General features: G+C 44.7%; 1 protein-coding gene across 1 annotated transcript; it reads right to left on the bottom strand.

The window, feature by feature from the left end:
- Nucleotides 1-9,798: 9,798 nt before the first annotated feature.
- LOC134483420 (uncharacterized) lies at nucleotides 9,799-13,799 on the bottom strand. Its single transcript, XM_063278692.1, has 6 exons — nucleotides 13,612-13,799; nucleotides 12,422-12,581; nucleotides 11,813-11,956; nucleotides 11,013-11,179; nucleotides 10,196-10,301; nucleotides 9,799-10,077 (listed from the first exon to the last, which is right to left on the bottom strand). Exons 1-5 carry the CDS (start codon nucleotides 13,736-13,738, stop codon nucleotides 10,237-10,239), a joined length of 663 nt encoding a protein of 220 aa, XP_063134762.1. The 5' UTR covers nucleotides 13,739-13,799; the 3' UTR covers nucleotides 9,799-10,077; nucleotides 10,196-10,236.
- Between the last annotated feature and the right edge of the window lie 3,350 nt (nucleotides 13,800-17,149).

Genomic DNA, 17,149 nt, shown 5'->3' with positions numbered 1-17,149 from the left:
ATGGACTCTTATTGGTGCTTGGGTCACAGAAACAATTTATTCTTCCCTGGATTGGCCGTTTGCTGTTTGTGCAGCAGCCTTACATGTATGGAGATGTATTCTTTGAAGTCTTTATGGGTATCTGTGTCCTGGTGGAGTTTGTGGGATTTGGCAGTTGGAATGGGAGGAAGAGGCTTCAGGATCTTACTATGCAAAGTGTGTTTCCAGCAACCTGCACAGCCGGCTCCTGATGGACCAGGCATGTATGAAGAAGAAGTTGGTCACATTGAAGCAGGAGAGCAAGGAGGTACAGCGATATTTGTTTGAGTTGAACCCGAAGGATGAAGACGAACAGGAGAAGGCCAGCAACCTCCAGACCCAGCAAAATGTGGTAGGAACAAGCAGCTGAGTCAGATTAACAATGTCTGATACCATTTGCCTATTGGATGCATCTTTGCTTCCCCTATCATCTTTCTAATCTCCCCACACCCAATCAGTCACCCACCTCATGTGATAGAGTTATTCATTGCTCTGTCTATGCACAAGTATTCTGGGATGTTAACCACTCTTCAGAAACTGAATTATGGGCAAGTACACTTCTCTGCCCTTTTTGAAACTGCAGTCCAGAAATGGTGACAAAGGAATAACATATCACATGACTGCATCTCCCTATCACAGATTGGATGCTATGAAGAGTTTTGAATGAGTTTTTGGTCGTGTGACAAAGGTCATACAGGGGTCATGTGATGGTTGGAAGCACCTTGTAGGGATAAGAACCAAGTGCAAATGGCAAATGAGTCCTGGTCATTGGCTTTGATCTGGGTATCATGTGGCCTTCTCCTTTCTTTTTGCACCCCAATGAGGTCTCTCCCCATTTCCCCATTCTTGGTTTGCACTGGTAGAGTCTGAGGAGCAGCTTGTTCTCCCACAGTACTGTGAGGGTTGCTGGTGATGTTCCCAGCCTGCAGAGATATCAGCAATGATTTCAGTGAAAAGATCAGTGCTGTCTGTCCAATGCAGCTGAGGGAACAGAAGGCAGCAACTTGACAGCTGGTATGGGTGTCCCCACCAAATCAGTGTCTTAATAGCTGCCTTCTCCTCCCAGGTCTCAGAAACTGCAGGAGACATGGCATAGGACGGATCCCAGGAAGACAGCCCCCTGAGGAATGAGTTTCTCTCTCAGGAGTTCCCTGTGACGACAATCCTCACAGTCAAAGACTTTTTGGGGGAATATTCTTCTTCTCAGATAATTTCCTCAATGTATAGAGACCCTAAATTTATGTATCCGTATGCCAGCCTGTCTCATTGAGGTATTTCTCCTTTCTCATACCGACAACACCATTTGAGAGACAACTGAGGGGACTGCCTTGACATCTCACGTCCTAGAGGAGAAACAGCACTACAACTGTGTTTCTAAATGTTCATTAAGAAAATGCTGTTAAGAAATGTTTTTGGTTATGATTTTCATTGAAGTTTTCTTTTTGTTATTTCATAGTTATATATTCTTGTTACTGTTTTTCATTTTTTATACCATTTTAGTTGTTCATTTTATGCCTGTTTTTTGTAAATTGTATTCCTTATGAATAAAAATTGATTTGTAACTCTTGACACTTAACACCATCTTATTCAAGGGTCCTTTCCCCTCCTGTAGACTTAGAACTGACAGCTGGATATGGATCTTTGCATGATCCAGTGAATTCAAAGCCACCAAGGGGTACACAGGGTGATAGTGTCTTTTGTGTGGATAATGTGACTTATTTTATGGACACACACTTTATGATGTAATCACTGCCATACTGTATCCATGCTGTCATGTGTTCTGCTCATCCTAGTCTATATCAGTCTACAACACCCATTCCTTATTGACTGTGTGCACCAGATATTGAGTAACACACACTCATGCATGTAGAGCTGCAGAAAAAATGACAACTTTCACAAAGGAATATAGAATAATCCTAATCGAGAACCATGTGCCTCAGTTTTTCTTACAATACAGCATTAGTATTAAACCACAAAGATAATGACCATCAACTCATTTTGGGAAATAGGTTTTTATAGGTGCTGTTTCACTTGATCATTCATATGCTGTGTTTTTTATTGTTGCTGATTATATTTATTTTTATCATTTAACTCAATGGATCTTTTTTTTTCAAATGTATGTCTGGGCCACTCCTGAGTGCATTTCCCTCATGATCCAAAAGAGGGAATAGCATTCCCCATTGTAGATGATTGTTAGGGACCACGTGGTTCTTCTGAGAGAGCAGCAGATGCTCTAACCTGTGAGCCATCACCACAGCTCCTGTAGGTAGCTTTTGTCCTTCCAGGGCATGTGCTGTACTAGGTGGACACGATCACCTCCCATTTAGGAGAGAGATCTCAGGAGATGTGTATGTACAGGTGGTTGAGCAGTGCCTGCTCAATGTGGTAGGCTGCTAGGCAACCAACTGAACCCCAGCCCTGCTCCACCTGCATTCTTCGAGGCAGAGTTTCTATAGCCCAGGATGGTCTAGAATGCATCATCTGCCTATGTCTTTTTTCCACTAATGCTAGGATGAGGAGCATATGTCCTCCACACCCTTCTTTCCAAACAATGAACATGCTCATGGTCTGGTTATCACATGGCCATGAGGGAGGTAAATAACACTCAGCCAAAACAGAGGCGCATTCCACAGTCTCACAGACAGCCTGGACAGATCTGACACGATCAGCACCAGGTTTGACTGCCACTACTTGAAGCAAGGTCCTCCAGTGTTAGGACAACCATTCAAACAGCAAAGAATGAACCTGTTCCCAGCATCCGAGGAGTAGGAGACCCAGGAACCCATGTGTCAATGTGGCCATTTGGAAAATGGAAGTGGGGAGGCAGGGAAGCAGGCAGAACTGGACACAGTTGCAGGGACCCAGGCAAAGAGGGAATATTGGGGCAGAGTCCATGAGATGTCAGTAGGCAACATGCCAGCTGGGACTAGTGTGGGTACAGGGCTTCTAGTGTGGGTATGAGAGGAGCAAAAGTAGCAATGGTCAGATTCTGATGCAGCATAAAGATGGGAAGGAGCTTAGACCGTCTCAGTGTCGTATAGGGACATTATAGACACTGATGGGCAGTATGGGGATTGCAGGGTCCCTTATAGTGGTCTCTGCAGGTGTCAGGGCTCTGTCAGACCTATGACTATCAGGCAGGCTCTGAGTGCAAGTGAGAGTCACGGGACAGGCCCTGTGTACAGCCTGGTTTGGGGACATTTCCAGGTGCCCCATGGACTGCAAAATAAAGGCAAAGGACACAGGGAAGCCAGCAGTTCCCATGCACAGGACATAAATACTTGTAGACCTTTCTAGAATTTCCATAGACCATCTGTCACTAGTCCTCACTATAGAAGGCACCAGCATTCTGCCCTCTACTTCAATTGGTGAGACAGCTAGTCTAACTCCAGCAGTAAGGCCTCAGGGAAGACAGTAAGAACTCACAGGTGACCTCTTTTACTATTGAAACAGGCTCTTCCTATGGAGCCCAGAGTGACTGTAGGGTCCTAATTCTCCTGCCTCACAGTGACTGTAAATTCAAATCTACCTTCAAGAGCAATTGATTAATAGCACAGGGGGGAAGATCAGATTAAGGCTATCTAAAGGCCCCAGGGTGCTAGGATTACCAGGGTCCTAGTAAGTTTCTCCAGCCTTAATTACAACCTGAGTCAGTCCTGCTGTATGGGATATCACCTGCTGCCCAGTGATATCACAACTTGGAATTCTTTGTCAAATATAAGCTGTTATGGGAATGAAGTAGCCACACAATAAACACTGGTCTGGATACTCCTAGGTCAAGAATCCCCTGTTGGAAATGCCTTGGACCGCACCATTTTACATTCTGGATCCTTCTGGCTTTTTAGCAGATTTATAAATACAAAAAAGAAAAATGGGCATAGTAATTTAAGCCTATGATCCCAGTCATGGGAAACTGAGTCAGGGTGATGGAAGACTGTAAGTTCCAGAGCAACCTGTGTTTCAAGAAAAAAAAAAGGCATGGTGAAGATTCCACTCAAGTAGAAACCAAAAGGCTTTCACATGGGGCCTGCATTCCACTGGTCAGCACTCCCATCGTCACAGCCACAGGGAGACACTGGGGAATTTTTCCCACTGTCTCTCTTTGGGATGCAGTCCACCCCATGATTCTATGTGAGGAATGCCCCAAAGGTTGCATCATGTGAGGGACCTAGATAGTTCCAGGATTGGGAGAATTCAGGAGTTTATTATTAGGGATGATCTACAGCTTTGGCAAAGCTTTTCCCTCCACATGGCAGCCCCAGGTTTGGCCCCAACAGTAAAAATAAAATCCCCCCAAAATAATGCCAACAAAATATCACGAAGCCTAAATGTCTGACCAGTCTCCTCAAAAGTGCACAGGAACCTGACTCCACATTTAGGACCCACTATGGCCTCTGTGACCTGTGAGAAGGGATCTAATATGGGAATTAGTACAGTATGACTTATCCTTATGGATATCTTTGGTGACAAGCACCACCTGACCCCTGAAAACCCATCTACCTGGGAGGGTCAGCACTCATGTCACCAAAAAAGCCCAGATCCTAGGGCCAGCATGGGCAGTAGGTGAAGAAAGTTTGTCCCTCCTGAACATCAGTTGCTGCTCCTGGCCTGACTCTATCCTCAGGAGACAATGTTGCTCCAGAAAGTGTGGGTGTCAATGGCTATTCCCAGGCCAAGGCTGGGATACTGCTGGTCATCCCCGCAGTGACACCTCACCCCTGCATTGTGTGGTCATCCCCGCAGTGACACCTCACCCCTGCAGTGTGTGGTCATCCCCGCAGTGACACCTCACCCCTGCAGTGTGTGGTCATCCCTGCAGTGACACCTCACCCCTGCAGTGTGTGGTCATCCCCGCAGTGACACCTCTCCCCTGCATTGTGTGGTCATCCCCGCAGTGACACCTCACCCCTGCACTGTGTGGTCATCCTCGCAGTGACACCTCACCCCTGCAGTGTGTGGTCATCCCTGCAGTGACATCTCACCCCTGCAGTGTGTGGTCATCCCCACAGTGACATCTCACCCCTGCAGTGTGTGGTCATCCCTGCAGTGATACCTCACCCCTGCAGTGTGTGGTCATCCCTGCAGTGACACCTCACCCCTGCAGTGTGTGGTCATCCCCGCAGTGACACCTCACCCCTGCACTGTGTGGTCATCCCTGCAGTGACTCCTCACCCCTGCAGTGTGTGGTCATCCCTGCAGTGACTCCTCACCCCTGCACTGTGTGGTCATCCCTGCAGTGATGCCTCACCCCTGCAGTGCAGACCTTTGGGCCTGTGGCCTTCAGGATCCGGATTATCTGTTAAACTCAGTTCATAATCAGAATGTTTTGTGTTCAGCCTCTGCCTGGACTGTACTCCAAGAAGAGTTCAAGGTTTTCTGTGGCAACATCTAGCGATCAAGCCTGAGCAAAAGGATTCTCACATCACCCTGCAGGCAGATTCCCATAGTCATTTCTAGTCCATTTAAGCTGCTGCTGAAGATGCCTTGAAGGCATAGCCACAGCGACCCTGTGTGTTAAGAGGTGATGTTTTCCTTCAGGAACCTGATGCTGAGTCTTCTAACCCAGCAGGCGGTCCCTGCATCAGGCTGGAGTCTTGAGTTTCTGTGTTGTCCTGATACCACCTGCTGTGTTCTCCTGGGGCAGAATGGATCTCAGAAGGTCTGGGCCAGTCTCACTGGTTGAGGATTCTTGCAAGGCCTCATCTCCAATTCCTGAGGGAAGGTGTAGGTTAGGAGAATGCCTGGATTTGAAATTCAATGTTTTCAGATTTCAGGATTGGATGAGGGGTACTCAGCATGTGCATGTGTCCATGTCTCTGTATGCATGCACATGCAGGCCAGGGATGGACACCAGCAAACTTCCTCAGTCACCCTACCCCTCTCACACAAAGGAGCTCTCACACAGAAGCTGTGGCTCACAGATGAGGTTGCTCAGGCTTAGAGTCCCAGAGATTCTTCTGCTGTGCTTCAAAACTTTGAGAGAGAGAGAGAGAGAGAGAGAGAGAGAGAGAGAGAGAGAGATTGATTCTACCAGCTTGTACAACCATGCATGCACATATGGATGCCAGAGGGAAATATCCGGTGTCTTCCTTTTCGAACAGGGTCCTAATCAACTATCAGGTCTCTATATCTTAATATCTAGCAGGGGTCCCAGCGTGAGCATAGCCAGGGCATACACATGCTTGGCTGTCAGTCAGGCAAGAGGCAGAGATCTTGTGCTATTTTTCATGGTTAATGCTCTTAGCACCCTTGAGGGCCTGGCGGAAAGCTGCCTGGAGACTGCTGGATCTGATGCTGGCCTAGACAGCCAGGGCTATTGATGATGGATGTCCAAAGTGGCCCTCATTCTTGGCAAACTTCTCTCTTCTAGTCTAAATGTGCTTGGGTGTTTAATGCAAGGACTGGGTTGTAGTTTTCCTGTTCTATCCAGCTGCCCCCTTGTTTTCTTCAGCGGGTCACCTGCCCTAGTGAGGAAAGAGAAGTGTGTGAGCCACAGCACCACCCTCCCATGCTTCTGCTTGCTGATCTGTGGTATCTGTTGATGTAGAACCGTTCCTGTGGCAGTCCTGTTGATGTTTGTGAGTTTTGAGGATTTACGCCAGTGTAGTAATGTGCATAGTCACCCTGGGAAACCCCACAGGAAGTTGGTCCCCAGGTTTCAGCACACAGAAGCACAGGCCAGAAGAGATGCCCAGGTATTGAAGGAGGTCCAGTAGATGTGCTGTTAGTTTCCTGTGTCTGATGCATGATTGTCCCTTGCTTAATAAAATGTATACACAAAACTCTTTAAGTGTCCCACTGACCTCTGAGAAAGAACATCAGTGGGAAGATGGCTTTGAACTCTTAACTCCCTGTTCCTTTCCTCATAACAGGTTTCTGTAGCAACCAAAGGAGAGAAGCCACCTGAGGGAAGGAAGTCCAAGACAGTGCCTAGGAGCAGAAGTAGGGTCTGGCTGTAGAGGGGACAAGTGGCTGGGTATAGGGACTCTAGGATCAGAAAAGAGGTTGCCTGGCATCTCCCACAGCAACGAAGACAGTCACGAATAGTCATGCTCAAAGGCCAGTCTGATCCAGACTGTCCCTCATTTCCCAGGCGATTATAGATGGTGTCAGGTAGCAGTTGAAAACTGGCCATCAGGGCATGATTCAAGTGTTTATTAAGGTATCATGGCATTAAGAGTATATGAGGACATAGCCATATGTACACAGAACGACTTGCAGATCCAGAGAGCAGGGAGGGAATAGTCAGGAGCTCCTGCTTGCTGCTGCCTTAGGGGTTCTACAGAAATCCCAGTGGCACTTGGGAAGTGGAGGCAATATCAATTAGGGATTGTGGCCACATGGGGAGATTGAGACCAGCCATGTGCTGTGGCATCAGAACACTGACCAGCGATGACAAAATGAAACTTAAAACACTGGTTGCTCAGCTTTGATACTGCTGACTGCTGACGTGGCCAGGGGCCATCCGGTTCACCAAAGGCTCAGCCAACAGTTGTCTCTCCACTCAATAAAAGTCAAAGAGTGGCCCAGCTCCAAAACCAAATGTGTGCCCACATTGCAATGGCTCCGGTACTGTTTCACCTCAGCTGCGGAGATCTCAGGATCAATGAGTGTCCAGCACGAACACACCCAAAAGAGACAGTCTTAGGGGTCTTAGGCAGCACTGAGGGTGGTGAGCCTCTGCCTCACGGCTCAACGGCCCTGACCTTGGCATTGTTTGGGCACAAGAGAGCAAAGTGCTGGGGACAGACAACCTGCAGTCTACCATGCTGGAAGGGCATGACTAACACTGATTGATCACATCCATGTGACTACTGAAGCTTTTCCTGCTCTCTGTAGTGGTGACCTTACAGAAACCATGCACACCCGGTTTAGACTGTATTAAAGTAGCCACCATTTCAGGGTTCCCTGCAAGGTGCCATGGGACAGTAGTAGCATGAGTCTGCATGTATCTCGACAGTTTTCACTAGGGACTACACACACACACACACACACACACACACACACACACACAAACACACACATACACACACAATTACTGACATGGTGCACATTCTTTGCACACAGAAGAAAGTGAGTAGTAGTGAAAACACACCAATCATGGAATTGATGGAGGGAGCTGTGGGCAGAAGCTGGGGTTTAGAGTTACTTAAAGGCCCTATGCAGGCTCTCCTTTTGTTGGATGAGAAACTTCAACTGCAATGTGGTTCTTTATTTTCTTTCTCTAAAGCACAGAGGGCTAGGGTGGATCTCAGGGCTTTGAGCATGTTCGGCAAGTGCAGTCACACTGAATTAAATCCTAGGGCTGGAACCCTATTAATCTTCTACAGAATTATAGAGCAGCCTGGATGAAGACTCTCAGCTGAAAATGTGGACAACTCAAGACAGGTACTGGACAATGGCTGTCAGACTTGACTGAAGACTGGAAATGTTTTGCTATCTCACAGGAAAAGAAGGCCCCTCCCACTACACTGTACTCTAAGGACATTTTATTCAGGATAGGATGACATGAACTATTGTCTCATGTCACAGATGTCAGCACAAAGTATCCAAGGTATTGTATGCCAATGGTAGCATCAACAGAGCAAAGGACACAGTGTCATGAAGACATAAATTATGAGTTTGTGTAGCAAGACCCAGGCCTCTTCCAGGTTCTTAGATAGTAACTGAGAACCTCAAATACGGTAGTGATGTGATAGTGTGGTGTAAATCTAGTTACAACTAGTTTTGACACAGATGACACTTTTTGTGTCATGGTCAGCTTATAGTGAATGACTAGACCTAAGCATGAGAATAACCAAATACTACATTGCTTCTCTAGCTGCTGAGCTTCTAAAAGCCCTGGGGTGACAGCAAGCTTTTGTGGACATACTGGATTATTCCTTCTGTACTTTAACTCTCTGAGTCACCTCCACTCTCAGCAAGTTAGATGAATTCCACAAATTGGAAATCAGTCACCTGGAAAAAATACATTCTCAATACGATCCCAGATTGGACATGGAAATAGGGTAGCTTGAACTGTCCCACCTCGGTTGGGCTTGCACAGGCCTGCTCTCCAAAAGAAACCTGTGTTCACAGCTGCAAGCTACACTCACTATGGATGCTCTTGAGGTTCCTTCCTAAACTGCTTAGATTACAATAATTTTCTTGCTAACAATCAAAAAACTGATTATGCCAAGCTGGCCTACAAGAAGCTAGTTTCTATTCTGTATTTTATCAGATGTGCAGAATACATATGGTCATCATTGATAACAGGTGAATGAACTGCTCTAATATGGACACTAAGTGATGCTGGAGGATGATCCTGACCCACAATGAGCATTGGGGACACCAGAGCCCTGTAGGGATGCCTGGCAACCTAACACGTTGAGCACGCACAGCTCAGTAAGTTCCCTGTGAACACACATCTCCTGAGATCTCTCTATTTAATCATAGGTGATCCTGTCCACCTAATACAGCACCTCATGTGGAATAACAAAAGCCACCTGCAGGAGATGTGGTGATGACTCACAGGGTAGAGCACCTGCTGCTCTCTCAGAAGAACCACATGGACCCTAACAATTGGGTAAAGTGTGTCAGTGATTACATCATAAAGTGTGTGTCCGAGGAACAGCCACATTCTCCACACAAAAGACACTGTCACACTGAGTACCCCTTGGTGACTTTGAATTCACTTATTAGCCCAGGATCCATGGAACATGCAGAGATCCATGTGTAGCTGTCAGTTCTAAGTCCACAGGAGGGGACAGAACCCTTGAGTAAGAATGATGGTCTTAAGAGTCAAGAGATAGAATTCAATTTTTATTCATAACAAATACATTTTTACAACAAAACAGGATTAAAATGAATAAAAATATTTAAAAATATTTGAAAGTAAAAATAGTAACAAGAACATATAAATATGAAACAACAAAAAGAAAACTTCAATTAAAATCATAACAAAAATATTTCTAAAAGCATATTCTTAAGGAACATTTAGAAGCACAGATGTATTGCTGTTTCTCCTCTAGCACACATAATGAAAGGCGGTCCCCCAAGTTGTCTCTCAAGTGCTGTTTTCTGAGAAGAAAGTAAGACTTCAATCAGTCAGGCTGGCTTAGTGGTATATAAATTTAGGGTCTCTAAGAAATGACAAATTAACTCAGAGGATGAATACTCATCCAAAAAATGTTGTTACCATTCAGGATGTTGGTCATCAGGGACTCCTGAGAAAGCAACTTATTCTTCAGGAAGCTCTCTTACTGGGGTGTGTCCAATTCCAGCTCTCTTGCACTTTCTGAGACCTGGGAGAGGAAGGCAGTTTTTCAGACACTGATTTGGTGGGGAAATGCAAGCCAGCTGTCAGAATGCTGCCTTCTACCACCTCAGTTCTATTGGACAGTCGACATGGACATTTTAAGTGATATCATTGTTGCTAACTCTGTGGGCAGGGCAAAATCTCCAGAGAGCCTCACAGTAATGTGGGCTGACAATATGGGACCCAGACTTATACCAGTGCAAAACAAGAACAGGGCAATGGCAAGAGACCTCATCAGGTTGCAGGAAGAAAGGAGATGTCCATATGTCACCAAGGATAAAGCCAATGACAAGTACTAATTTGACATTTGCACTTGGTTCTTATCCCAAAGGTGCTTCCTACACAAGAGATCACATGACCACAGAGTGTCATTTGTCAAAGAACCAAGAACTTGTTCAAAACTCTACATAGGATCCAATGTATCACATGGATATGCAATAATATGATATGTTATTCATCTGTCACCATTTCTAGACTGCAGCTTCAAAAAGAGCAGCAAAATATGCTTGCACAATAATTCAGTTTCTGAAAAGTGGTTAACTTCCCAGAATACTTGTGCATAGGCAGAGCAATGAACAATTCCATTACATGAGGTGGTTGGCTGGTTGTGAGTGTAAATTAGAAAGGTGGTAAGAGAAGCAAAGATGTATCAATGTGGCAAATTTTATCAGATATTGTTAAGCTAACAGGTCCCTACCTGATAATGCTGGTTCTGGCCGTTGATGGTCTTTATCTTTCTTGTTAAAGTCAACCAAATATTTCTGGTTCAGTGCACAATCAAGATGTACCTCCTTGCTCTCCTGCTTCAGTGGGACCAACTTCTTCCTACATGTGTTCTCCATCAGGAGCTGGCTGAGCAGGTTTCTGGAAATACAGTCTGCATAGTAAGATCATGCTGGCCCTTTCTCCCATTCCTACTCCCAAGTCCCACTAACTCTACCAGGTCCCAGATACCCATGAAGACTTAATAAAATGCATCTTGATACATATAAGGCTGCTGCACAAAACATAAAGAGTTAATTCGGGGAAGAATAAATTGTTTGCTTGGCCTGATACCAATTAGTGTCCACACCTCTGAGAAAGAACATGGATCCACAACTATCCATGAAAGCCCAATGCATGGGGGCAACATGAATTAGTACTGGGCCAACACCCTCAAAAGAGGTCAGTAGAACCAAGAGAAGGTCATGCTAACCATGTGGTCCGCGCACTGAGTGTTGTAAAACCTGGTGTGACACCATAGGTCCAGGTCAGCCTAATAAACTTCTGCTGACTTCAATCAGTGCTGTTCTCTCTAGAGCCTTTTGAAGATGCCTAGAAAATCCTGGGATGAGGAACAGTCTTTTATGGAACTGAAAACTGAGTCCTAATGACCCTGGAACACTGATGGGTAAATAGCACAAGAGATAGAACCAGAGCTGAAGACCGTCCAATCCAGAACAAAGAAAGTCAGAAATGGCCATTCCACAAGTGATAGCCTTTCTGACCAGGACTTACCTAGAGAAGGTAATCTCCTTCTTCAGCTTATGGTTGTTCTCATGGACCTCAGTGTTCTCCATCTCTAAGTTGTGCAGAATTGACATGACAGCCTCCTCCATTCTCTCCAGGTCTTCATAATATGGATTTGGCCTGAAGTGTGACCTGGCCCCAAATGATAGAATACAATGAACATCGGCATTTAGGAATATATGAACTCAGGGTGAGTCCTAAATTACCCCAGGCTGCTGCCTGGATCTTCCAGCACTCAGTCACCTGCCTAGCAAGTACAGAGACTCACCATAAACTCACTGCAATTACAATCTTGCAAAGCCACCAGCTGTCAAGGGCTTTGCAAATGCACACTGGGAACTCACTCTCCCTGACTTTATCCCTGAATTCTTCATTCAGACCACAAGTTCTGCTTTTAAATAAATGGAAGCAGATGAGTCCATTTTCAATCTCACTCCTCAGGAAGGGTCAGGTTCTGAATCTCCACTATATGGGAGGTGAGGTTTAGCACAGGGTGGTTAGAGAGGCACAGCTTTCTAGAACCCAAAACCTTAATAGGATAAGAAGGTGACCTTGCAGACCCAGGAATGAAACAAGAGCATTTGGAGCGATTCATACCTGTTCTTCATGGATCTCTCTGTCAGAAACCTCAGGCAATCTCTCAGGTCATTTCTCTCTTCGGTAATGAGCTGCAGCTCTTTAATCAGCCTCTCCTTTTCCTTCTTGGCCTGATTCTCGCTTAGTTCAGTGCCAGGGGATGATGTTTCTCTCCCAGCGTCTGTAGGTAGAAGAACACAAGTGAACCTGCATGGGGAGAATGCATAGAGTGTTCATAGACCTCAGTGAGGCCTAAACAGGAGAATAAGCCAGGAACCCAGTGTCACTGCTAGGCGATTGGTCTATGCTTAAGAGGCCTCCTCAGTGGATCTCAGTTCTCCCACTACTCTATAGATACCAAGAGACATAAGCAGCCAGGTGTTCCCTATGCCAGACATCACGTGCTTACATGTACCACGGAGATGGCTTCTCCAGGATTATCATCAGCTGAACAGGGTACAGCTTGGTTTCAGGACCCTCACTCCTTTGGCTTCAGATCTCAGATGATAAATTCACCATCCAGAAAACTTGAGTGATTGGAGACACTCAGATGCCCTACCCTGATACTCTAAGCCAACAACTTTGGATTTAAAACGCATTTCCGGGGAGGATATGTTCAACAGACTTATCAGTGTCCCTATGTGAAATACCAAATGCCCCAGAAGTGCGAATAGGTTACAGGCTGATTCTTGGTCTACACGTTCCAAATAGTTTTGGTATTGTAGAAACATGTTTGTAACACACACTCTAATATATAAAGCTAACGATGACCCTGCCAGTTAGAAGAAATCAGAGAAGGTCTAAGAACATAAGGTTATTGCCTGGAGCACAATCTCTCCCTGTTACTACTGTCAGATACCCACTGTATTTAAAGAAGCAATGATAGTGAAATACATTGCTGCCCTGTCTAAACTCAGAAAAGGTGGACCCTCCATGACTACTGATGGTGTTATTATATCAATGTAACAGAACAAATGAACTGAAAAGTAAAGACCAGAAGTCCACAGTATAATAGCATTGGCCTTACCATATCCTCCCAGTGGGGATGGGGAAACTAAAGTTCTGAAATCCTGACTTTCAGGAATTGTGATATTCATGGAAATTCAATTCCTTTTCAGATGCTCCAGTTGTTGTGGCCCATTGCTAGAAAGGTCAGCGTAAGCCTGCAGCCACCCTGGCAGGAAGCTCAAAATACACTGCCCAGAACTTACTCCACATTCCCCAGAAGTGCTGTCTTTGTCCATCATTACTTTGAGACGAAAGGCCAGACTCCTTCACTCTAGTCTCTCCAGAATCGACGTTCCCCCTCCCAAAACGCTTGCGAAGACAGGAAAACATGTCTTAGCTTGTAACCGCCAGACTCAGACTGAGAGAAACTAGGGCACTGGTTGTCACTACAACACTGGTGACATCACAGAGGATGCCAGAACTCTCTAGGAGACAATAGAATGTCCAAGAAGGGACAGCAGATGTCATGGGGAGCAGACTTTGCCTCCCTGGTAATGTTGTCCCTGTACTGAGCATAAGCTGAGGTGGCCTTTCCAGGAGACTTTCCTGGGGCAGAACCACTGAGCATCTCCTGCTTCCAAAGCCAAATTTTCCTCAAGGCTTGATTATAAAAAACCTTAGTAATTCCTATGCATCTAAATGAATGTTTCCTTTCAAACCTTTCCCAAAAAATGTATCATCCTAACTCAAATTGTCCACATTCACCAATGTAAGCCATTAAACCTTCCTGAGATTTCACACCAGTTTGAATATGCAGTCAAAAGTCCTCTTGTCTCATTATGTACAGGTGCTTTATATCACATCAAGAAATAGTCTGCATGGTAGGTTACAACATGCGTGTGTATTAGGGGAACACTCATGAAGTCATGTGCTTAGCAATCAACAATTGCCAGAAAATTCCTTAGGAGAAAGAGTTGAAGTCTTTAAGGTGCTAGGAAAAGTGTGGAGACCAGTTGGCAGAGGAAAATGCAATATTGGAGACACCAGTGAAGGGAACCTCATGCTGCTTGTGGGGTTCTGCTCTCTGCACCAATGTCGCTAAAGGAGCACTGATCACAGGCCTGAGTAAGATGTACCATGAGCTTCTATCAGAAAAATAAAATAAACAAGAGATATAGAGGGTGCACAGAGATGTCTAAAATGAGGCTATAAACATCATTAAGTGGATAGAGCAAGGTCCCAGCACCTGTACACTGGGAAATGGCCACCACACCAAACACAAAAGTAGTAACACATTTATCATAGAAAAACACATTTATAATAGTAAAAAATGAATACTTTATAGAATGCACCCACTAACACTGATTGATCACATCCGTAGTTCAAATTTTGGGGGCAAATTCATGGCCTTAACTACCTTTGTCTCAATTTATATAGCAAAAAATAAGAAAGAACGAGAAAAGACAAAGTCAAAACTAAAAGCTCAAGCTTCTCATATGAGGATTGCAGGAAGTGTTATATGGGAGTCAGTTCTGATTAGGCCATTTTAGATAGAACAGTGCATAGTGACCCTTAATGTGATGGGCCCTATATAAAGCTTTTTGCAATATTGGAATTTTAACAAACCTCATCCAGTATATACGGAAGAGGCAAAGATGTGATCACCATGTCCTTACTCTGTATCAGGTTATTTTTCTGCATCCTTGATTGTCAGGCATAGAACAGCAACAATCTGAAATAGCTGGTAGACATGGAAAAACATGGCTAAAACTATAGTTGTGGGTTACACACCTCAACTGTGAAAGGCTAATGCTGTGTGCACAGTCCTTGGAGGCCACTCTTTTAAGCCTAATTATTACAAACTGAAAGGAGGTTTATCTGAGCTCAAGGTGATCCTGGCCAGCCAGGTAGAGGGCAACATGTGATACTTGAGACCCTGTTTTAAACCAGCACAGAAATCCACACTTCATTCAAAGCATCATCTACGAATTCTCGATTATTTACCATTCTCTCCCTACCAGTCGTTCTGTTTGGAATGGTAGAAAACAACTGGAACTGATCTTTCTATTTTAAGGACCTTGATCTCTCTTTTTTTAGGTCCACATTAAGAGTGCATACAAATGGACATCACCATCTGAACATCTTAGTATTATCTACTCTGTATATATAGCATAATACTGTGCCTATGACAGTCTTAAGCTTCCTTGAGTGTAGTTGCCCCATCAAGAAGTGTGAAGTTCTGAGTTCAAACCCCAGTGATGCTTTAAAGGGACTAGAAGAAAGCCATCAGAGATACTCCACTTCTTTGTCCTTAGATTAAATCAAGTTGACACTATGTGAACCTGGTGGGCTATTTAACCATGCATCTTTCTCCCAACCCCACTTCCACGAGTTCAGTCCATGGCAGAATTCATCCCCCACCATCCTAAATATTTCTTTATATATTTCTACAAGAGCCAGGTTTCTTTTTTTTTTAGAATTAGTTGTAGGCAATCAACTGCTGCCCTATGTGAGAAATGATTAGTATCTATTGCAACTTACCACAGTGTATTTGTGTATACAAGTACATTATTGGAAATCCAGCATTACTGAGGGATTGGAAACCAGTGCTGTGGCCTTGCCTTTCTGTGCCTCTTCCTGGCTCACAGGCAGCTGGGGGCAGACCTTGAGTTCCTCTTCAGGGACAGAGTGATGTTGAATGGGCACTGAGCAGGCAGAGAAACACAGCTGAGGCAGCTCCTTACAGTTATTAAACACATCATCTCCTTCCGATCTTAAGGGCTACTGCTGAGGTCTTGCCCCCATACCTACCTTAATAGCATTGAATTTGTTACACAGCAGCCAGCTCTTTCCTATTGCTCTGTAATACGCCTCCACATCATGGATGCCAAGAAAAACACTAACAAAGAACAAAAAACTCTGACGTTGAACTGTGTGGTGCTGGTCACATACCCTGTTATGTTCTGTATGTTATGAGGTTTGTTAATCTTAACAAGTTCCCCAAGTGTATTCTTCACATAGGACCCAATAGATTCAAGGAAAATAGGAACAATTATGTGTAAAATGGCCTGAGTCAGGGCCCAAAGACCGAAGCATTTCCAACACTTGTGCACCAGCCCATGTGGATTTTGCAATGAGCGGGGCCTAGCAATGTCCAGTACACAGTTGTGAGCTGTTGCTCTGGTTGAACTGTATTGGTGTGTGCATTAATAAACTACACCTATTTAAATGAATTCAGTGTCCTGTGGTTTGAATCCAGACCCCTTGACACCAGGTCTTCCCTTCTGCAGCACTCGGGAAAAAGGCTAAGTTTAGGAAAGGTGACGTCTTGTCATAAGTTATGTGACAAGAGGGATGGTGAATGATCCCTTGTGATAAGAATCAAGGTTTCCTCTGTGGTATTTAGGTATATACTGGCCCTGTGCAACAGCTTCAAGAACCCATTTCTGATTTTCCTTGGGATTCCCGTGATGATGCACTCAGACAGGATTGGAAACAACCAAAACGGTGGTCAGACTTGATTTATAAAATGTAGGTAACATTGCAAACTTATGTTGTAGGGTATTTGATCATATTGTCATCCCCAATATTGTGTTATTTACTTAGAAAAATACCTTCTGGCTGTGTAGTTCAGTACTAGCACCAATATTTAACTCTAGAGCTATTTTTGTTTGTTTCTTTGTTTGTTTTTTGTTTTTGTTTTTGGATGAACAAGTACTTTCCTATTTTGTGGCCCAGCCCTAGCTCTTACTTCTTTGCACAGTCATAGAGAGACCTCAAACATATACTCAGACAAAGCCA

The sequence above is a fragment of the Rattus norvegicus genome, chromosome 19, assembly GCF_036323735.1.
Source record: "Rattus norvegicus strain BN/NHsdMcwi chromosome 19, GRCr8, whole genome shotgun sequence".
NCBI classification, from domain to species: Eukaryota; Metazoa; Chordata; class Mammalia; order Rodentia; family Muridae; genus Rattus; species Rattus norvegicus.
The sequence above is the reverse complement of the archived record's forward strand: the minus strand, read 5'-3'. Positions and strand labels throughout refer to the sequence as shown.

Bases quoted from the DNA above. Each gene is read 5' to 3' on its own strand.
- LOC134483420 (XM_063278692.1), bottom strand. From the start codon at position 13,738: ATGTTTTCCTGTCTTCGCAAGCGTTTTGGGAGGGGGAACGTCGATTCT. The intron at 11,957-12,421 runs GTATGAATCGCT...ATTTGGGGCCAG, and splicing joins GAGAGATCCATGAAGAACAG to GTCACACTTCAGGCCAAATC. The intron at 11,180-11,812 runs GTAAGTCCTGGT...CTGTATTTCCAG, and splicing joins AAGGAGATTACCTTCTCTAG to AAACCTGCTCAGCCAGCTCC.